This window comes from Montipora capricornis, chromosome 7, assembly GCF_036669925.1.
Source record: "Montipora capricornis isolate CH-2021 chromosome 7, ASM3666992v2, whole genome shotgun sequence".
Classification (NCBI taxonomy): domain Eukaryota; kingdom Metazoa; phylum Cnidaria; class Anthozoa; order Scleractinia; family Acroporidae; genus Montipora; species Montipora capricornis.
Window position 1 is genome coordinate 10,440,991 of NC_090889.1, and position 23,958 is coordinate 10,464,948.

The window sequence follows — 23,958 nt, forward strand, 5'->3', positions numbered from 1 at the left end:
CGGCAAATGTGTATGCCAGCCGAGTCAAGCAAACAATTTTTACGCAGTCATGGCAGCTAAATGGTTTCAAACAAGACCTGAAGAAGAAACTGAACAGCTTCTACGTGACAAAAGCTCGAAATCTACTAACAAGGCCACCCACAATGCCGTATAAACGTTGAGAGACTTATGCAAAGAGCAAAATTTGGACGAAAGCTTCCAAGAACTGAGCAAAACAGTTCTATTTTCAGTTGGGAGGTATAACAAAACAATTAATGACTGGCCCCACGGGAAACAGTGAGTTTTGTTTCCCCTCGACCCTCAATGTTCCCCGAAGCGAAGTTAATTTCTTTGAAATTCGAGAGGTATCCGTTGATAGTGTGTCATATTTTTGCGTCTCTAACAAACTTGAGTTTCGAGACTTTCGGATTACCAGGGTATTCGGCTTCAATTTGTTGACTCTGTAGAAACCATCACTTTGATGCGAATTTATTAATATCTTTTCTGACTTTCTTCATATTACTAAATAATCGTTAAATAGCGTCAAAGGGGACTTGGCGGTTTTTTGTTAATTTGCCCTTGTCACACGGCGGCCATATTGTCCCGGAGACCAAAAAAGCTTTGTTTTACCACGCTAATTCTCACCCCCATGGTTTCCACTGCGAGGCTTGGCGTGGTAAAACAAAGCTTTCTTGGTCTCCCGGGACAATATGGCCGCCGTGTGACGCGGGCGAATTATCAATCTGGGTAAATTCAAAACTACATGTACATGAATATATGTGATCGAGCCCGTTCTTCCCCGGAGTTCATACTGTACTGAAAATCTCTGATAACAGCAATAGGCTAGAAAACGTTTTACGGGAGACAATGTTTAGTGAATGCTATCTAAGTCGAACCTTCTCCCAAATGTTGGCTTTTCCAGATAGCTGGTAATAAATTCCTTTGCCTCCTACCAATTCAAAAAAGCGCCATAATAATCATGAAACGGCAATCTCTGTGGCTTTTTATGCTGATAGCTTTACCCTATTCACCAATCCTAGCTACTATCCATTATAAGTTCGAACAGCCAGCAGTTAGCGAAAATTTGAAAACCAGCAGATTCCGATTCCATTCTCATAAATAATGCACGCGCTAATAAAAAGAAAACTTCACGAGTCTGACCAGGGCTTCAAGCGTTTGGGTGCTCGCACACTAACAGCCATTTTGCAGCTACATGACCCCAGAACATGTACTTGCAGTTTTAAAATCATATTCCATACATATAACGCGACATAGAGCGGGAACCTATAGCGTTGACATGAAGCACCGACCAAATACCAACACGTACAAAGAGAACAAACTGCGCCATAAGTATGTCCCTCGGAAACCCCTATCCATTTTACTCACAGACTACGGGGCAATTTAAAGGCATGTCTAGCGGGGACATGCAGCGGGTACAAAACCACCACTAACACATACAATGAAGCACATCAGCGGGAACATGTCTCATGGACGTCTCTATGCCTGTGATTGGTTAAATCTCTCAGTAAGCTGAGGGCGCACGCTCCCGAGCTGTTCACACGACAAAAAACGTCCCTTTTGCAACATTCGTTGCTGCAACGTGCCGCATGAAGCTCGACCAAATGAAATTTGGCGAAACATGTTGCAGTGACAAAACATCGGTGTGAAATCGTGTGGTAGGAAGAACTCAGACAATGCGACACCTTGCTACTGCATGCCCTTGAGACACGTAATAACTGCAGTGGCGAATGTGTGTGCGTAGATAAGTTTTGTCCCTGCTGTGAGCTCCTTATAATAGTGCCTGCTACAGTTCCACTCGTATGTATGAAACAGGATTTGACTGCGGCTCCATGTACCCGAGACATGTAATGGCTGCAGTTGCGAATGTAAGTCTGCAATAGGCCACTTTCGATATATTGAAATTCAGCTTGGCAGCGAGGCGTAGAGGACACAAACAAAGGAAACTTAATGAACTTGTCTATTCATTTCTTGTGTTTGTGTCCTCTAAGCCTCACTATCAAGCTGGATTTTAATATATCGAAAGTGGTCTATTTGCTGTTGTACCTGATGCGCGCCTCCGATACAGGCGCCTGCTATAACCCTATCATGTGAACGAAACACGAATTGACCGCCGCTACACGTCTCTGAAAAGTGTTCTCTCTGCTGTGCTTAATGATCTGTGTTAGTTGTGGAAGGATTACGTTTTTGCAAACGTTGGTCGTGTAGCACTTATATTTCAACAAACTTAACCGATTAGAGTGTAATGTGAAGTGCCAAGTTTCTACCCCATATCAACCATGTGAGCGTTAGCCCTACTGATGGAAATGGGCCCACACAAGGACAGAGAAAAACTCTGACCAGGGTGGGAATTAAACCCACGACCTTCGGGTTAGATCACCGCTGCTCTGCCGACTGAGCTACAAGGTCAGACGGGAGCAGGCCGTGAAAACTGAAGAAAAAGTTACGGCTATGAACATGTACAGGAACAAGGAAGGATTGCGTTTTTGCAAACGTTTGCCGTGTAGCACTTATATTTGAACAGACTTAACTGATTAGTGTGTAATGTGAAGTGCTAAGTTTGTAGGGCTAACGCTCACATCGTTGATATGGGGTAGATACTTAGCACTTCACATTACACTGTAATCCGTTAAGACAGTGTTAGTTGTGGTTTTTTCCCCGCTACACATGCCTGTAAAATGCCTTGTAGTGTGTGAGTAAAATGGTTAGATGTCCCAGGCACATGCTTATGGCGCAGTTTGTTCTCTTTGTACATGTTGTGATTTGGTCGGTGCTTCATCCCCGCTATAGGTTCCCGCTCTATGCTGCGTTATATGTATGGAATATGATTTGAAAACTGCTACATGTTCTGGGGTCATGTAGCTGCAAAATGACCGCTATTGTGCGAGCAACTTAAGGTTTTCCCGTTGAAGGGGTTGGGACAAATAATTAAACGTAGGAGGAATTAGCTTGAAATATCTTTTAAGGTCGAATTATAAAGATCGTGCACTGAGGTGATAACATTTACATCCGTAATCACCCGCCTCCTTTATTCGAATATTCACTGTCAAAAGAATATCGGCCTCAAGTTATTTCCTCCGGAAACAGGTTTCTGGTTTTGGGTATATTTGTCTTGAATCCAGGCTTCGACGACACAGATAACATGGCAATATTTAATGTACAAATGCTGGTGGACGAACAGAAGGAGCTAATAGCGGAACATTTTCTTAGACAGGCAGGAGTAGATGATTTGCATGATAAAGTCATTTTACTACCGAGAGCAGAATGCTTTGTCAAAATGCTTAAGAACTTTGTTCTCTTCTCTCCCGGGAACAAAGAAACAATTGCTTAAATTTGATTGACAATAGAAGCAACTCAAAGCAGTTGGTGTGATGTGCCATTATCTAAAGATAGCCTCCTTCGTCCCTTAAATGCCTAGGCATTTGACAGATTCGTTAGTACAGTAGCATGGAGCGGTAAGGAGTCATTTGTCATTAAGTATTTGACTATTATTCAAGGAAACATGGGTTGTCTTACTCGTTGCCTTTTCTTATGGTGTTCCAAATTTGCGAATCTCAGATGTGCTTTAAGGTGACTGCGCGATGCCGTTATGAGCTATGCTGTCAGTCATTATTTGAATCTGTAGCTGCGTGATGCAGCTCGAGTCAAAGACCCACGTTTTACCCTTGCTCATCATAGAGTCTCCAGTAGCTCAGTGGTTAGAGCATCCGACTAGATCACGGAGGGTCGTGGGTTCGAATCCCATCTGGGGATCGGATTTTTTCGAATGGATAAATTTTCTGCAGTAATAACACATCGTAATGATAATGATAATGATAATGATAATGATAATGATAATGATAGAGAGAATATATAAAAAGTTCGTACATTATAACTGGGGTTGCGCAGATTATCACAGTTATGAAGCAACTTGGTCAGTTGCGAATGAAGCCTGAAACAATCCAATCTTAAACAGGACGCAAACCCATGAAATATTTCATACAAGCACCCCAAATCATTCACCCGCCACGTATTACGGGTTACAATACGAACTTACAAGCGACCAGCTCCCAGTTGGCCTGAAAGGACAGATGGTAGAGCAAGTGCAGTGCAATTTCATGGGATTCAAGTCCTGTTGATTCATCAGGTTTTTTTTGCAACTGGTCTAGTTGCTTCATAACTGCAATGATTACTTTCACGTAGAGACTGAAAATGTTAGCTAATGAAGATAAATGACTGATGGAATCTTATGAAAAGTATATGTAATTGCTGGTAATGTGCAATGAAACGAACGTTCTAAGAAGGAAAAAGCAACGCAAATGATTAAGTTGCGAAACAGTTTCTCAGTAGACCACATAAACAAACAGCGAGGATAGTGGTGATTAAAGAGCTAATGTTAAGTCGAGTGACACTGACGGAAGTACACGAGAAATTAATGTACCTGCAATCTTGGACAAAACTCTTGGGGAAAATTCCAGCTTAAGCATCATTTGGCATGCAATCACAAAATATATTGGCCTTCCCCCCATACCAATGTTGATAATGTGATGCAAAATACTGTGCAAGCCTTTGGTCGCTTTTTAAAGCAACATTGGAATGGGGGGGGGGGGGGGCAAGTAGGGAGAATTTACTCTTTATCACGCAGACAAATTAGAGCGTCACATTTTCCCAACGAGTTCTGTCCAAGATTGTGGTATAAAGGAATTTGAAGATTGATGAGGACAATGAAGATCATGGTGGTGATGATCTTTATGATTAGGATAATGTTGATGGACATGAAAATTTAAGCTGATGTTTATGATGATGATGAGGAGGATAAACTTGATTCATGGCGGTAGCCACAAAAAAATATAACTAAGGCAAGTTATATTCATAGGTATTTAGGGTGTTCTTGACGCTTACAGTACTGATATCCTGTATTATCAACAACATCAACAACAAAAAAAAGGAAAGAAATGACTGAGGTAGGTGCCTTAGATTGCCTCATACTGGCTAAGGCCCTGTTATTATGTTGTTGTTGTTCTTGTTTATAATAATGATTTGTGGCATATTGATGGTTTTCTAAGCACTTAAAAACTCACCACTGACGTAAACTGTGTACAATCTAGTGTAACGTTGTCCTCGACACTCATATGTTCCCCCATCATCCATTTCAACATTTTTTATTATCAAAAGTGACGCCTTTTACCTCAATTCTTTTGTCTGGATTGAGTTCACTAGCAGTGGTGCCAATTTTATACCATTTAACCATCTAATGCTCACTCTGGTTTTCCTTTTTTAAGGAACATTGCACGGTCTTAGTGCCACCAAGATTAGATTTGTCTAGAACAAAATTGTTGTATTGAATAAATTACTTTGCAAAATTTCTCATCGGTTTTTGCAAGCCTTTCGCAGTAAATATATTTTTCAATTCAGAGACTCTTGTAGTTTCATCTAGTTTCAAACACATTTTATTCTTATACAACTGTTACCTGTAAAATTCGTCTATTTCAACCATAATCCTTTTGCTAGTTTTTATTTCTTTCATTTTTTTCCATTATCGAGTGTTCAATTTTAAGTAGTAATGATGAACTCGAAAGCTGCTTTGCTACAACGACCAGTACACACATACATTGTAGCTAGATCCTTGCGTTTTCTAATGATTTCCATCGTTTAGTTAGATAAAAATGTGCAAATAGAAATGTCATTGTTGTTGTTCCAAATAGAGTTAAAAAGAGTGAAATTGAAGTTTGTTTGGAATTGACAGTACATAATATTTAGCTTTCCCCACAAATGTTAGACAATATACTGATGAGGATGATCAAGTTAAAAAACTGTCTCTAGTAACAACCTTCTGTTTGTCAGGAATAGATTAAATACACAGTCTTACTGAAAAGTGACTACTTACTTGGTACACACAGAGCTTGAGCACAGACACACAGACACACACACACACACACACACACACACACACTCACACAAAACAAAAGAAAAACAAAACGCCTGCGTGAGTAGACACCCGTCAAGTCCCATCACGTTTTTGCTCACATATTCATTACTAACAGACTAACGGTGGAACAGAGATATTTGAAAGGAACAACGAAGCTCACTTCACTTTAAAAACCCTACCTGTTCTGGTTTTGGGAGAAGTTAGGGTTAGGGTTAGTTAGTTGGTTAGTTCTTGGTGCCCTATCAAAAAAGAATTCAGAAAAGTCAACATTTCTTTTCAGTGTATTGTTGGGAGCGAGTTCTTCAACGAAACAGCTATGGCTTGAACTCTACAACCATAATTAGCAAACTCTTATTCCAACTCTTTGTTTTTACATATTCAGGACTGTTTTCAACCCAACCCAAAATTCTGTCAACTCATGCCAATGCTTGAACTAAAATATCTGGTCGATTACATGAACGATGGTGAATGTGGAGAACAAATTGTCAAAGCTCCCATTTGTTTTGTTAAACTATTAAATTGTCTAAAATATTAGGAGTTTCTACAAGGGATGACCTAAAGTGGAACGACCACGTTGACAAAATTTCTGCGAAAGCCTCTCAGCGAATTTATTTGCTTAGGCAACTTAAACGCGCTGGTATTGACCACATTTCTCTGGTTCAATTTTTCTGCCCATGTATTCATTCTGTCTTGGAATATGCCTCTCAAGCTTAGTTTCCATTTTAGTTTACCAGTCTATTTGTCTGATCAAATTGAGAGGGTTCAGAGGCGAGTTTTAAGGATTATGCATCCAGAAGCATCATATAGGAAAGCGCTGGAAGATACAAATTTAACAACGCTTATCGATAGACTAGAAGAGTTATGCGTAACTCTGATCACTCAAAGAGAGTAATGGTCTGCATAAATTAACTACCCTGCTGCCCGCGCACAAAAATACTTCTCAATACAACTTAAGAAGCAAGCGAATGTTTGCTATGCCTTCTATTAAAACTAAAAGGTAGATATGGGTATGAGAAGAGGCGCTCCCAAATATCCAATTAATAATTTTAATAAAACTAACTTAAGTTATCCCTTTGAAATGTTTCATAACACACTCTCAAAACCTCGATGTACAGTTTTCCTCAATCTTAAAGCAGGGATTTTATATTCTGATCTTCTGCGATGCCATCGGCACCAATACTCGAGAAATTAAGAGGAAGCTAGCGATTCTTTCATTGTTGCCAACTACATTATTTTTCTCTACAAGAGTGCGCTACCGTGACAGCAATCACTTTCAGGACTTTGAAAGTGTTTTCAAGTGCCCAAATAACAAGATCGGCATTGTACGTACTAGTGCTCTTAAAATATATCAACCGGTTTACTGATTCGTGGTCTGAGCTACTTTACTTGAGTAACTGAGACTAGTTAAACGTACACTACTGAGTAATGCGCTGTAGAGTATCCAGCCTTGCTTCTTTTGTTTTACTCTGTAGTTGTAAAATGATAATCGGGTTTTTTGGGTGAACTTTATAAGAGCAAAATGTATATAACGCATTTTATTAAGGTGGCCGAACACAGTTTTTCCTCGTTCAGTGGTATTCATGGAAGACCGACGAGGATTTTTTAAAATCAAATATGGTGAGTATTAGTCTGGCAGCATCTGTATTTCCGTAGGCATTTACTGCTGAAAGCAAGCCACTGCTTTAGATATGTTGAGGGAACCCTAAGGAACAGGAAAAATACATGTTGCCAGTTTTGCAACCTGCTCTGGGGCTTTTTAGGGGATGCTTTAGAAACCTCCATTTAGACCACGCATGAAAACGAGGCTACGGAAAAAAACGCATTCTAAGTTCGTCTAGTATGGACAAATTGTCGCTACGTACTATTTTCTTCATACTCTGTGGGTACATGTTAAATAAGTAAAAAAAATTGCGTGTTCAATCGTGTCTTTCTCTTATTAGTTAACGATGCGTCTAAGTACTTTTGTCGTATCATTAAAATTAATTGTGCGTAACAAATGCTTCTGCAGCTAAAGTTAATTGTGCGTAACGAATGGTGCTGCAAGGCACAAAGTTTTTTAGAGTGAAGCGTGTTTATTATTTCTAGTAGTGTGAATTTATCTTCAAGTAGTGTGAAGTTATTGATAATTTAGGAAAGACTTGATCTTGTGTTGAAGTTATAGACAGTATGTTAAGAGACGGACGTGACCACTTCAACAAAGGAGCCACACCGTTGCCCGGCAAAATGCACGTGCTGGAAAACACAACTAGGTTTATACACAAAGGCGTTCTAATGTCTCTCACGGAAACTCTCGTGCGTGTGCTGGCCTTGTAAACGATTTAATTCATATATTTGGTTTTATCAACGGAGTTGATAATGTAAATTGGCCACCGTACAGAGATTCTAAAAGCTGACGTTTCGAGCGTTAGCCCTTCGTCAGAGCGAATCCAAAATGGACAAAATAGGATATATTTCTTATTCGGGATTAATCCATCTGGGTTAATTAACTAGAGAAGCTAAAAGAATTCTGTTGACAAGAGCTTCTAGTACGTGTTGTCGTGCACCTGCTGTACTCCTGGTCTTTAGTGTATATTAGTAAATAAAGATATATATATTTTTTTTATTTGCAAGAATACAAGAGAATACAATGCTTACGAACAGTGCACTGACTACTTACAGCACTAGCTCCATTTACATGATATTACTCTAATTTTAACAGTGTTTGAATTACAACGACTAACAAATCTACACGACTAACAAATACAGTGAAGACAGTACTACTAACACATGCAGTGACGACAAAGGGCAAAGAAAAAAAAAAAGAAGAAAAATAGATAATTATCATTACAGCTTGAAGTTGCACTATGGAGGCATCAAAAACAGGGTAAAGGCATGTGGTTCACTACAGGTAATGTAAGATATGCACCTGACAGGAGATTTGAAAGAAACTAATGGGTAGGAGATAAATACAGATAGGTGAAGAAATATACTAATATTAATTAGATCCTCATATATCCTGCAAGAGGTTTCCATTTCTTTGTGTCTCCACTTTTTATTTCTATTTCATATCGTGATTTTAAAGTGCGTATGAAATGTGTAAGATTTGGATGGCCTTCTTTTGTCTTAGCGAGCCATATGTGATATCGTGCTAAGAGAAAGCAATAATTTATAAGAAGTGCGAATTGAGAGATATCTGGCCTCAGACCCAAAGCAGTAGTATTTGTCAAAGCATAATCCCTAGGAAGTACATTTAGGTTTATCAGCCATTCAGTAAGTTTATTCCAAAAGTGAGATGTGTGGCTGCACGTCCAAAAGAGATGAATAAGTGACTCAGAGGAGGTGTGACAAAAGCTGCAGTTTTCATCGCCCTTTAGACCTATTCTAAATAAGAAGTTATTGGTTGATACGCGTCTATGTAAGAATTTAAACTGGAACTCTATTAGCTTAGTGCTCTTTGTGCATTGTTTAGCTAAAATATAAGCAGCAGTCCAATTTATGTTGTCATTTGTTGGTAGGTCACAATCCTGTAGCCATTTTTTTTGACTTGACTCGGGGGTTAAGCTCTTGATACTGATCATTTTTTTATATATTAAGGTAGTTGCTTTTTTGACTTGTAAAATTCTTGTTGTAAGTGGCTCCTTTTCGTGGTCGGTGTTCTGTAGATCTTGAAAATTTGAATCGATCCGAATAGACTTAACAGCGGATATTAATCCGTAGAAGCTGAGAGGGCGAGGGTCAATTTCATACTTACAGCGAAAATCACTTAGCGAGAGAAAGTTGTTGTCCGATCCTAAAAGATGCTTCACCCGAGTTATTCCCTTATTGAACCAATTTTGAAAAAAAATTGTCTTGTTGGCTATCTTTATTAAGGAGTTATGCCAAAGTTGTTGGTCCAGAAAGTGATTTTTCGATGCTATTTCTGGTTCAAAGTTAACTTCTGCCCAAATTTCTAATACTTCTTTTAAAAAGCCATCCGAAGTTGTTATTTTCGATAAGATGTCCTTAACATTAAGGTTGTAGGAAAAAAAATTTTGACAACCATATTTTTGGAGGGTTATATCGAAAAAAAATTTCCATTTTCCCTTGTTATTGTTATCCAAGTATTTTTTAATCCAAGTCGTTTTGAGGGATTTATTGAAGGAACTTATATCAATCATTTTTAAGCCACCATCACCGAAATCGTTGATCATTACCTTCCGTTTTATCTTGTCTCCTTTGCCATTCCATAGAAAAGTGTAGAGTAAGTCATTTATTTCGTTTAAAACTCTGTAGTTTGAGCGAAGAGGTGAGAGCAGGTAGACTAATTGGGAGACCACTAGTGATTTGATAACAGTGATTTTCCCTAGCAATGTGAGTCGGCGGTATTTCCAGCATCTCAGGATTTCTTTAACTTTTTCGAGTTTCTCATTGTAGTTTAAGGAGGCAGATAGTTCGGGATCTGTTGAAATCCATAGACCTAGGGATTTAACCTTGTCTTTTGGCCATTTGAGTTATTTTCCTGATAACAAAATTTTATCATTTCCAACACTTGCGCCGATCCATAGAGCTTCAGTTTTCTTATCATTGAGTCTGAGGCCAGAAACTTTGCTGAAATCGTCAAGCATTGCGAGGGATGAAAAAAGAGATTCGCGTGACCCGTCTAATATAAGTGTTGTGTCATCGGCATACTGACTTAACTTAATTTCCACATTATTTACAGAGATTCCCTTTATATTAGTATTTTTTCTAATTGCCATGGCAAGCACCTCTGCTGATAGGATAAATAAATAAGGTGAGAGCGGGCAGCCTTGCCTAACACCTCGTTGAATCTCAAAAAAATTACTTGCCCATCCATTATTCAGAATACAGCTTTCAGTATTACTATACAGGGTTTTCACCCAGTTAATCAATGAAGCACCAAATCCGTAGAAACTTAGTGTGTCATGTATGAAGGACCATTCGAGAGAATCAAATGCCTTTTCAAAGTCAATAAAAAGTAATAGGCCCGGGATATTCTTTTCTGTGGCGTATTGGATAATAGAGTCGATAAGTCTGATATTTTCGCCTATGAATCTGTCTTTCAAGAATCCTGTTTGATCATGATTGATAAGGTTTGGAAGTACTAGTTTAATTCGGTTTGCAATAGATTTTGCTGCGATTTTGTAGTCAGTATTCAAAAGGGTAATAGGTCTCCAATTTTTGATGAAGTACAGTTCCGCATCTTTTTTTGGAATTAGTTTAATCACCCCTCGTCTTTGCGTCACTGAAAGGCAACCAGAGTCTAAAGCATAGTTGAGTGCCGAAATTAAAAAAGGAGAAATGTCTTTCCAAAAAACTTTATAAAATTCGGCAGGAAGTCCATCTGTTCCTGGCGTTTTGTCGGACTCCATCTTCTTCAGGGCTTCGAGACATTCCGTTTGAGTTAAGGGGCCTTCACATAAAATTTGTTCTTCATTCGACAAAGAAGTGGAGTTCACTTCAGAGAAGAATGTGGACTGGAGGCTGTCGGGTTTTTTTGACGTATAAAGGTTTTTGTAGAAAGCGGTACATTCAGATAAGATATCTCTATCTGTGGTGACGAAATCAGTGTCATTAATTTTTAATTGACTAATTGTTCCTTGTTTACAGTGCCTTTTTTCAAGATTTAGAAAGTATGCAGAGTTCCTTTCGCCCTCGTTGTACCATTGCGACTTTGACCTAATAATTGCACCTTTGGTCCGATACTCAAAGATGTTTTCCAGTTCTTTCTTTAAGGTAAAAATTCTTTCTGCAACAATATGGTATGAGGGGTTACCATTGCTTGAATTGTCTATATGTTTCTCTAAAAAGGCGATTTCGCGTTCCAACATTTCTTCGCGTTTTCTTATTGTCACGTTTTTGTATGCAGCATAGGATATTGATTTCTCTCGCACCTTTAATTTGATCATCTCCCAGAGTAGGGCTGGGTTCACCGAGATGTCTTCTTTGTATTGGTTCACAGTGTTTTCAATTACTGTTTTAATTTCTTGGACATATCTCATTTCGCTTAGAAGAGACGCGTTCAATTTCCAAAAACCTTTGCCTCTAGGGTTCGAGTGTAAAGCTACATTAAGAGTAATCATCGAATGATCCGTTTTGAAGCCAGGAAGAATATCTGCATGGGTCACATCACATAAGGATGATTCACTGACTAGAAAAAAATCAAGTCGACAGTGTATGACTGGTTGGTTTTGTCGCCAAGTATATCTCTTGGTCTCCGGGTTGAAAAGTCTCCAAATATCAATCAAACCAAGATTTTCAGAGAAGTCTTGAATCACTTTTAAGGCATTCTTGTGTGTTCTGGCAAGGCCACCCGTCTTATCCTTTTCAACTTCAAGAACTAAGTTAAAGTCCCCACCAATTATAATTTCCTCACATTTAAAGTTTGATAAATGATCGAAGAAAACCTGAAAGAAGTTTGGATCGTCTTCATTCGGAGCGTAGATGTTAGCCACAGTCAGACGCTTGCTATCAGCAACGATATCACATATTAAAAAGCGACCATTCGGATCCGAGAAAACCTTGTGGATCTGACAATTGAAGTTATTGTTGAAAAGAATACCAACCCCTGCTTTGTTGCTGCTGCAGCAGCTGAAGAGCGCTTTATATCCCCACTCACAAGTCCATTTATCAGTAGTTTCTTGAGAACAATGGACCTCTTGCAGCATATAAATAGATTTCTTTTTTACTCTCAGCCAGTTAAACACCTCTTTTCTTTTGGCATTGTTTCCCAATCCCCTGACATTAAGGGAAACTATTTTCAAATCTGTTGTATTGTGAGTGATGAAAGAAACGGAGTTGACGGTTTTGCATTTTCACAATAAAAGATATCTAAATGACCACATGCCTTCAAGCTATTGTTGATGAGATAGATTGCTATGCCCTGGAGACAGTACAACGAAAACACACACAAATTGAATAAAATTACTAAAAGACTTTTGGTTGAGAAATTAGGCATCTTGCTACAGTAAACAAGAGAAAAAGCCTGTAGCTCTGATAGACTATTTAAGCTGTCGACCGCCTCTAATTAGTTAAACGCATATTGGCAATAAAAAAAAAAAAGAAACTGCGAAACCTTTGAAGAAATTTGCAGGTAATCTGAACAAAGATATTTTATGTGGGTTAGACAGTAAATTTTTGCCCGACGGGCCACAATTTACCTTTAATATACAGTTTGTCTGGTTGCGACTGGCTGAAGGAGGCAGCAACTCCATTTCGTCTGGCATCTTTAAAAGCATCCAACTGTACTTTTCTTCGGGTAATGATATCCCTGGGAAGGTCTCGGAACATTTGGAAGTTAGTGCCTTTAAGTCGGTGACCAAGTTTAAAGATCTGCTCACAGTCTTTGTACCTGAGGAAACGGGCTAGAATAGGACGCGGATTTCCATCTTTGCTTTTACCGATCCGATGTACTCGCTGGATTTCTACGCTCCTTGCATCCCTGTAACCGAGATCCCGTTCCAAAAAATTTCGAAGAACTTCTTCGGTGTTTTTACCAGAGCGGTCGCCTATTTCTGTCGATTCTACTATGTTGGTGAATTTAATATTCTCCCGGCGAGAGTAGGCTTCTAAGTAAAGATCTTTAGTGTGGACCTCCTCTAGCAGAACCTCAGTTTTCTGGCATTTTGTCGTCAGCTCTGCTAATTGAGTTTCGTAGAGTCGATGCGCTTTCTCCGCAGCTTCTGTCTTTTCCTTCAGTTGTTGTCCGGTAAAGTTGATTCCTTCTTTTAGGTCGTCAATATCTTTATTCGTTGTTGTTTGGAGATCTTCTAGCCTTTGGGTTCGTTTCTCTAAGTTCTCGAGATTGGCTTCAATCTTCTTCACGGCTGATTCTATTGAATCAAGCTTTTCCAGTTTTGCTAGGATTGCTTGCAGAGTTGCACCAACATCTTGTGTCATACTGAGAGCTGTCATTATTTCGTCTTCGTGGTGCGTTGGCGAGGAGTACTGCTTGGTTTTTTTTATTTCCGGCGAAAGACTTGACTCGTCGGAGGAAGCTGAAGATCTGGTTTTTCTTTTGCTGAGAAATTGACCAAAATAAACGGCCATTTGCCAAAATAGGGCAGAAAAATGGGCGGGCGACAGCAACGCACGTCTTTATGCCGCCATTACTCGACCCAGGTCCCCTTAATAAAGATTGTAACGCTAAACTAAGGTTAGGTCAAATGTTGTTGCACTGTCGAGAAACAACCCTGTAGTTCCATCCTTATTGTTGTAGAGATTCCGATACCGTACTAACCATTAATCCCGTATTGACGTTATTAGTTTAGGGCTTGGATTAGCCAGGTACATTAATTAATATTGTTAATCCCTTGTTTATTTCGGTTGGTTTAGTCTTTGTTACTTTAAGTTTATTAGTTGAGAAGTCACGTTCCGTCGAGAAGGTTTAGGGTAGTGATCCTGGTCAAGCAACCACTGCGATTGGTCTTAGATGGACTAGTTCATGGCCTAGCGGTACTGCAATTTTTAAGTCATCAACATGGATCATGTTTCGTGCAGCCGTAGGTACACCTTCGTAGTTCATGTTAATCACCCCTTTTGTAGTTGACGTTATCACGTTCTAAGCCTCTAATCCTTTGACCAATCGCATTGCGTTGCCTGGACCATGAGCGCTAATAAGTAAACGAATCTTTCGGTCTAAGGTGCTCTTTTGAACAACTACTTGTGGAGAACGTATCCCTAAGAACTGTTGTAAGAACTGTAGAGAAGATTAAAAGCAAGTGAGAAGTTAATTGCTGTTTGACTTCCTGCGTTCGACCGCAGAAGGTAAAAGGGAGCGCGAGCTAATCCCTGCCCGTGGCAAAACATTCCCTTCTTACAATGTATCCCTGAATCACTTTAATGTATTACGATGATTATGCTCAAGCAAACCATATTTAAATCTCCTAATCTGTCTCGAGGAAGCTGTTGTAATGCTACTCTTCCAGAGAGTACAGCATTCTCTGTTTCAATTGATTTCGATAACACTGGGAATTCATATGCCTCTGCTGTTGAACAACTTTTTCCTTCCGTCAAACTTCCATCTACAAGTATTTCACTGGATCCAAGGAAACTTGTCAAGCTTCAAATTCAAACAATACGTGAAAAGTGTCATCTTTATATACTAGTTCTCTGTACATCTGATCCTTGGAGCAGGTCTTTAAGGTTTACTCTCCTAATCGCACTCTTTTATGTACAAAGTTGGTCGGTAGGACATTCAGAAGTTCTGTAACCTTGTACAAAATGATTTGAACAGACCTTCGTACTCACTGAAACGTTGAACATTAAAAGCTCTAGCTAGCCAAAGACAAAACCTTTTTTTTTTTAATTCCTGGAAGAGTAAAATCTTACTATTTCAACGTGAGGAAGAATATTTTGCATTTCTGGGTACTTTCGATCTTGGTCACAAACCCACACCGCACAATGATCGCCACCAAGCATATTTGCAATATTATTTGAATTGCTAAGTTTGGAAACAGGCCAAAAGCTAGCCCGCTATACACACGTAAATGCAACTGAAACGGCTTTATTGAGTTATTTCCTCCAGATTTATACCTGATTTTTTAATATTTCATGACCATTTCACAATAAACCTTATAACATTACGGAAGCAAGGAGGTTAATGAGCAAATTTTATCTCATATTTCACGGTTATTCAAACAAAAACTTACACTTGCCAAGTATAAACATTGCCTAGATCGATTTCTGAACAAACTGTGTCAAAAAAATTGTTGATCTCTTTCCAAAATCATTTTTTGGACGTCGAAATAAGTTACCGCTATATAGTTTCTTACCGCGACTTACAATGTTTGCCCCCTCACGATCCCAGAACCCTTTGCGTATAAAGCAGGGATCCATTACTGGCAACTCATTCATCGAGGAATAACCATACTTTAAGCCTTGTTTTGTTCTACAGTCAGCGACAAAATTGCTTTCACATTGACCTTTTCAACCCCCTATTCCGCCATAAGCTGTAATTCTTAAGCTGACTGAACACAGGTTTAAGCACTTAAATGTATACTGCCATTTCTGCCATATTTATGCAGTTGGAAGATGAAACTTGATCCCTAATGTGCTACCACGAAAGAGTATATTTTTGACAGTCAATGTGCTATGAAGACCCTTACCTTGGTAACGCATCTACAATCGGCGTCAAAATGAGTTGACACATTGTGTCTGTACAACAGATTTTATGCGTAAAATAACAGGGCTATTTGTACTACGCTTTAAATTTTCCACACAACCTTGTTTTGGGGAGGGGAAAACTGGATACCCTATCAAGGCCAAAGAGTTAATAATTCATTAAAGCAAAATTTTACATTCTCCAATCACTATTAGACAACCACACAGATCTAAATCCAAAATAATTTTACCTTTTATTCTGATATCGACAGACGAGGACGCAGACCCTGCCTTGTTCAGTACTTTGCATGAGTATATACCACTGTCAGAAAGTTCAACTTTTTCAATAAGGAGGATGCTGCTGTCACCGTTTTCAGTGATGTTGGCTCTTTGAATCTTAGAAACGTTATTCTTTTCCCACGTGATTCGCCATGTAGCTTCATTGGCTTTGCAAGTCAATGTCAGTTTATCACCATCCAGCATTGTGGGATATGGGTTTGGAGATATCTCAGCAGTGGGAAATTCTGAGATTAAAATGGTACAATTCGGCGAGATAAATATCCTCGCAAAGTTCCAGCTCATTGCTTAAAAAAGTGAAATCAGTGTTAAGAAAAGAAAATTTGGACGACAATGCAAAGATAGTTCCGATAATTTAAACTTGAGGAATTTTAATGAGATAGATAAGTTAATTTTTGAAAGCTGGTCAAATTTTACTGCAGAATTTGTAATATGCAGTAAAGAGACTGAAAGCTGTGGATCAAAAAAATATATTATATTGCAGCAGGAAACGACTTCTTTCTCGGCAAATCTAACCAATCGCTGGAAAAGTAAATTTAATATAGTTTCACGCTGCTCCACTCCTGCCTAGTATCTACTCCAGAGGTGATCGTAAGCTTTTATACTACTCCTTTCATACACTCACTAACTAGCGTCACTTCCTATCAATAAGATGTAAATAGGTGTAAGGTAAAAGACCGCCATGATCACGTTTTGAAAGAGCGCGGGCGGAATTAATGTGCCAAGTTTCCAATGAAAGGCGTTCACTTGATGGTATCGCTAGTTGGTGGTGATAATGTTTGAATTACATATTTCACCCAATTCCATGGTTGGTCTAGCAAGCATGTTACGACAAAGCTTAATTACCTTTTTTGCAAAGGAATACTGCTCTTTCGCGCTCCTTTAAACGCACGCGAAACTGACGTTTGGTTTGTCCGATGTTATACTCGAGTTCGCAGTCATTGCAACGACTAGTATACACAGCGTACCTGACACCTGTTTACACCTCATGTAAAGTTCCATCTCCTGCGGAGGTAGGAGGTCATGTGATACTTTATCCGTCCTTATACTTCCTAATAGTAACATTTTTCTTTTTCTGCTTTGTCCATATGCAAATATAAACTAAATACATTTTTCCCTGTCGTCCTTTATCTTTTGTTTCTTCAACTTTTCCTTCCATGATTACTCTTAGCATTTCATTGTGTCTCATGACATGTCCAAAATGTTCTATTTTCCTTCTCTCGATCGTATACAACAATCTGCGATTTTCACCAGCCATTTGCAACACTCTCTCATTGGCAAGCTTCTTTTTCCAGCTAATATTGACCATTTTTCTCAACACCACATTTCAAAAGCCTGCAGACTTTTCACCAAGTCTGCCTTAACTTTAATGTCCGCTAACTAGTGGGCTTATAAAAGGAGTCACGTAACAGGTTTGGATCACGCCTGAGGAAAGCACTAGGCAGTCAAAACGTCGGGTCTTAAATCGTAACTTCTAAAAGTTGCATTTCTTTTGAGCCGGAGTAGCGAGAAATCCACCTGGCTGCCTTTTGAACTGTAATCTATCTCATTTGAAAGTAAATATATTCAATTCAAACCCTTTTGTTTTCAAAAGAACGCGACACGTAATCTAAATCGTATACAAAACTCATAGCAAAAATTGCAAACCTAATACATGAAGAGAAGAATTGGAATATTCTTCACCAGCCTCGTTTTTGGCTATACACTTGTACCATCCCTCCATATACTTTGCAGTATCAGGTAACTGAAGAAGTGACTGGTTGGAAGTATTTGTAATGACAGCATCCCAAGGAAGCTCTCTGTTTTCAAATTTCCATGAAAGTTTCGGATGTGGTACACCACTCGCCTTGCAGCTAATGTTGGTTGTTTCTCCTTCAACGACACTCTGGTTTTGTGGGGATACGTAAACCACAGGAGCGACTGATTAAAATAAGAGTATGTTGGGAAGATACTTTATAAGAGCAAACTGTATATAACGCATTTTTATTAAATATTGCTGACTATTGCAGAATGTAACATATTCCAACCACTATTAAACAAATACACAATTCTACATCCAAAATAATTTTGCCTTTTATTTCGACATCAGCAGAAAAGGACGCAGAGCCTGCCTGGAGAAAGAGAGGTCATTTACTCTTAGCTTGAAAATGCGGTGTGTAAATGCGGCTTACTTAGTATGCAGAACACGAATTTGAAAACCTGAGAGCCCAAAATTTAAGCTAATGAGTAAATGACGTCGCTTTCTCCTCGATCCAGATCGCTGAAAGCTATACAAAGGAATACAACTGTAACCTTCTTTAACTAAGAAGATATAAGCGATAAGCTCAGGGAGTAAAGGCACATAATGCAGAGTGCGGTAAAGAGGGGCAGAAACTCACTGGAAAGAGCCTCGCGACCTTCTGAGACGATTTCCGAGCTAGTTTTCGCCGTGTTGATTGTCCAGCAAAGCCGTCAAGGCTAGCGAGGTCACGTGTCGAAGGCTCACGTTTCAGTGAATCATGCAATCCAGATGGCGTTGTTGTATCTTGTTCTGCCGAGGTATTATTACAGTCCATTGTTATAATTTCTCGGGCTCCTACTCCCGCAAGATAAATATAAAAAACAAACAAACAAAACCATGAAGCAAAATCACGTCACGGTTCACGATGAATTAAACATTCGATTCTCATTTCACGGATAGGCATTCTCAAAAATCACGGCTCACAGCAATTAACAAAATCACGTTTTACGTGAAAAAAGGTCATCTCACATTTCACGGGAAATAAAAAAGGCAATTCACGGTTCACGAAATTACCCATTACCACCGTGAATGCAATATGAAGGGGCATGGTAAGTTTTAATGGCATGCGGACTATATGCAGTTACATTTCTTGGCCTCTTGGTTGGAAATTAAACCAATTTGCAATATAATGTAATCGCTCTTAGTTAAAGGATGCTTACAGTGACTTTACAGAGTTGCAGTTAGGTTATATGCTGCAGCATAGTTATAACCTCATTTGTAAGATCGTAATTAATTAAATTTACGACTGCATGCATTTCTTGTTGTTACTCAATCCATGACATTTCTTGTAAAGTAGATTGATTTAATTACATTTGTTACAATTCAAGACCATTTTAATTCATATTACGGTTAAATATTCCAATGGTTACACAGTTTCTTTGGGTGCCCTGTGATTTAGCTGACTTACCTATTACTTCAATCCAAATTTTGCCGCTTACATTTCCTGCCCTGTTCTTTGCAACACATCCGTATTGGCCTGCATCCTTGAAAGTCACATCAGTGATAACAAGAGTGTTGTTATTAGCAACTTGAGTTCCATTGTTAGTCCAGGTGACGTTTGGTTCTGGGTCTCCTCTCTCGATACATTTTAATTGTAATGTAGAGTGAAACAACACAAGCATAGAGTCTTTCTTAAGAGCAGCATCCAGCTTAGGAGGAGCTAGAGAAATTGATAAATATAGGCATCACATTTGCTCAATCGTAAAGTGACATGTATGTGTTCAACTTGCACAATTTAAGAGGTTTTACCACGCTATTGAGATGATGATGACTTATATGTGCTTTTCATAGGTATACAGTAAAACCCTGCGAGTAAGAACCTTCCATTCTAAAATTTAGCCTAAACAGGTTCTTACATAAATGGTAATTAACAGAAATCTAGGCTATCTAGGTTGTTAAATAGGTTCTTATCTTCTGGGTTAAAAAAAAAACGTTGTAGATAACATAGTTTAGTAGTATTCGAGCTTCGTCCCTCATGCAGCAGCCACTTTTTTCCCTATACCTCATCTAAATTTTATATCATGGCATTTTTACGACAAGAAGGACGCTAAAAACTTTGCGTGACCAAGAGCTCCGCGTGGCGGCGCACTCGTTTGCTGAGTAGGTAAACACAGAATCGAATTAGGTTGGAGAAAATTTGGCCACCAAAGGTGACGAACCTTATTTTCAAGATCTGCCAATATATATATATATAAAAAAAAGAACTAATATCGCATGATGATCTGGCACACGCAGACAACCTGAACTCCATAGGTGTCATGTAAGAGCCTAACACAATCGTCAGTAGCTGAGCCAACATGTAAAGGGTCAGAGTCTGTTAATTCCCAACTGCATTATAACAATCTCCGGTCGAAAAGACTGGATAACATTCAAGTCGAAAGTTGGGGCAAGAGACTGAGGGAACGCTTGCAAGAAGACCCCCTATTTCTGAAAAACGCTTACCTTTTAATGGTTGACTTGACACACGCTGATTGACGTCTTATTAACAAATTAGCCAATAACAGATAATCATGTTAACACAAGTTGACTTCCGTCCAAACAAACCGACGCACCGAGGAATCGAAACACACCCAAGCGATCGATGCAGAATTTGCTAGCGTGATTTTTAAAGTTAAATTTGTAACGGCAGCTTTTCAGCCGGGTACTACTGGTCATGTTTCTTCTGAGAATTTGTTTAAACCATCGAAAAGAAAAGAAACTTACGGACAAATTGTAGCTGATATTTGCAGAGCGGTTGAAAAGAAGCTGTCGAAGACAACAGCCAATTTTCAGAACGTGTCAGCAACCCATGCGCTCGTAAAATACGAAATTTAAGAACATGACTTATACAGAGTTCGATGGGTAGTAAGGCCGTTAAATGAAAAAAGTCCACAAAAACTGATCATGAAACCATTTAAGAGGTTTTAGTTTAAAGCTAGCGACGATTTCAGTGCAACTTGCTGGATATGTCTTGGTGAAATCGTCACGAAGTCGTAGATGAAATAGCAAGTTAAGGTGCTTTAAAAAATCGCATGACTGTACAAAGGAGCCGCTTTCTTCTCACAATAAGAGAAGATTTAATAGGGGAGATGCGTAATTGTCTTTATCTTGTCTCAATCCATGACATAGGACTCAAGATTACATTAGGCAAGGTAAGCAGAGAATTTGACGAATACAGTTTATTTCCTTGATCCCGACAGTGCCAGATGGTGTCGAACGCCTTCCTGAGATCCAGTAACACCACAGAAACTGTTTCTGTCTTGTCCCACGCTTCTCTCTAATCCATAGTAAACTTCAATAGGTCCGTAAAACACGAGTGGCCCCTTAAAACCTCTGGGAACTACTATATTCTCTGTATAGAAAATTTATAGAATATAAATTACAGTTAATTATACAACCTTTAGCTTATTAGAGTCAAGCTAACAGCAAACAATCATGTATCTGTAAATGCTAGCAATACAGGGGCACAAAGATCATTTAGCCTATGGGCCTCATGCGCAGTCAGTTATTGTCCAATCACAGCACTCGCTTTTCCCTCTGTCAATCAAAGCGTGGTTCTCCGTTTGCTTCTGTTCAGTGATTCATTCTGTTCTTTAGCTTTGACAAGAATCACAGTTTACACTGATAAGACTGTGCGTTTGTAGCTGTTTAATGTGCTTTTATTGCCTCTTTGGAGCGCTCCCAGCAAGTTTCTGATTGAGCAAATCATGCTTTCACGAAATCCTGGAGGATGTTTGACTTCCCGCCAAAGCGAAACCCAGACATCCATCGAACAGTGTTTGGCTTCCGGCCTATCGCCTTTCTTGACTCCTTATACTACAACACTGGATACCTTTGACAGGAGTTCGAAAAAGTCCTGTCAAACCTACCTTTGACAGGAGTTCTAAAAAGGCTTGAACGCCGGCTTCGGGACTTGAAAGATCTGAACACACCATCAAGTGGTTCCCAAAATGTGAATGCCTCAACAACCTACCTGTAGCCAACCACGAACAAGGACGCGATTTTCCCGATGGCCAAATGCATACGATAGAACATCTGAGGAGGGACATTGTGCAACAGTTCAAAGTTTCACTCCCCTGCCTTCTATTTTAGTGTTTTAGCCTTGACTGCTCAAGATTTTCTTGTGTCTTTAACAATTCGACTCCTTTGATTTGTATTTTATTAGTTGAGTTTCAACTGCCCTGAATTTATTGTGTTGTTAGAGGTGCAAGTCCTCTCACTTTTATTTTATTGTTTGAGCTTCAACTGCCCTGAAATTATTGTGTTGGTAGAGGTGCAACTCCTCTCATGTTTAATTTATCGGTTGGTTTTCAACTGCCCTAAATTTATTGTGTTGTTAGAGGTGCAACTCCTCTCATGTTAATTTTACTGTTTGAGCTTCAACTGCCCTGAATTTATTGTGTTGTTAGAGGTGCAACTCCATTCATGTTTATTTTATTCTTTGAGCTTAAACTGCCCTGAATTTATTGTGTTGCTAGAGGTTGAACTCCTCTGTGGTTTACTGTAGTGTTAAATAGTTCTGAATTTACATGTATTGTGTGGCTAAAAAGGGGCAACTACCCCCATTTTTATTTTCCTGAGTTTAAACTGCTTTGAATTTACTGCGTGTTTAAAGGGGAACTCCTCTGATGTTTATCTTAGTGTTTGAGCTTCAACTGCTAGTCTGCAGAATTTATTGTGTGTTAAAAGGGGCAACCCCTCTGATTTAATTTCAGTGTCTGAGCTTACACTGCTGTGACTTTATTGTGTGTTTAAAGGGGCACCTTTTCTTGAGTTTATCTTAGTGTTTGATCTTCACTTGCTCAGCAGAATTCTTCAACTGCTCTGAATTTTTTGCTTGGTTTAAGGGGCAACTCCTCTGATGTTTATTTTGTGTTTGAGCTTCAACTGCCCTGAATTACTTTATTGTGCGGTCAAGGGGGCAACTCCCTTCGTTTTATTTTAGAGTCTGAGTTTTAACCCTTCTGATTTTATTTTAGTCTTTTAAAACATAGGAACTTCTAAAAACACATGGACTACTGTAACAAAAAGATGCAGCTGTTGCTTCAACACTGTGCAGGAACAAGAAGAGAACAATGACGAGGATAGGAATACAACCATGTACAATCGACCCAACAGTAGCACCATCCTGTCCCTGCAGCTTGATGTCTTGAAGCAGTCCATATCCACTATAACAGCAGGAGTAACAGAGAACCTACTTGTGATTCCCCTGATTAGTATCCAATCTTGGACACTAAATCTCAGCAGGGCCAGCAAGTGCCTGGAAACAGTCTGAATTCCTAGCTTTTCAAACATTTGGGTGCTAGTTTTCTAATGTTACGAGCACTCATAATTTTAATTCTAGACGTTTTGCAAACTAGTAACAGTAATGAGGGTAAATTACCCCACATTGGTAGATTTTTTATTTCAATTTTGTTTTCTTGTTCGTCATAGGAAATACACTTTGTGTATTTGTGGGGATGAAGTGCTCCATACATGTTGCTCTTTGCCCCACAGACTTACATGGTCAGCGCTCTTGGTAGAATGGGACCACAGGATAGCTGTGTTGCATACTAAGTGGCCCAGGGATTCGGACCCCACGAGAGGATTAGCACCTCTCTGTGGCCTGGTGATCTGGATGTGGCCTGGGGATTCAGACCCCATGAGAGGATTAGGACCTCTCTGTGGCCTGGTGAACTGGATGTGGCCTGGGGATTAGGACCCCATGCGAGGATTAGGACCTCTCTGTGGCCTGGTGATCTGGATGTGGCCTGGAGATTAGGACCCCATGAGAGGATTAGGACCTCTCTGTGGCCTGGGGATTAGAAGCCCATTAGAGGATGAGGACCTCTCAACCTGGTGATCTGGTAATGGGTTGGGAACATCAGATATATATATATATATAGTTTCACAAAGCTATTTTCATTTCTCGTTCCCTATG

The 23,958-nt window shown here is 39.3% G+C and overlaps 1 protein-coding gene and 1 non-coding gene across 2 annotated transcripts in view; one reads left to right on the forward strand and one right to left on the reverse strand.

Annotated features, from left to right (window-relative positions):
* LOC138058173 (hemicentin-2-like) overlaps positions 1 to 23,958 on the reverse strand; it is a 79,656-nt gene that overhangs the window by 18,032 nt on the left and 37,666 nt on the right. Inside the window, exons 3-5 of the mRNA XM_068904069.1 lie at positions 19,468 to 19,719; positions 17,927 to 18,199; positions 16,234 to 16,506 (exon numbers count right to left, since the gene is read on the reverse strand). Of these exons, the coding sequence (XP_068760170.1) occupies positions 16,234 to 16,506; positions 17,927 to 18,199; positions 19,468 to 19,719 (798 nt within the window). The remainder of the gene's footprint in view (positions 1 to 16,233; positions 16,507 to 17,926; positions 18,200 to 19,467; positions 19,720 to 23,958) is intronic.
* Positions 3,678 to 3,750, forward strand: Trnas-aga (transfer RNA serine (anticodon AGA)). Its single transcript has one exon. It is a non-coding gene; the product is annotated as a tRNA-Ser (tRNA).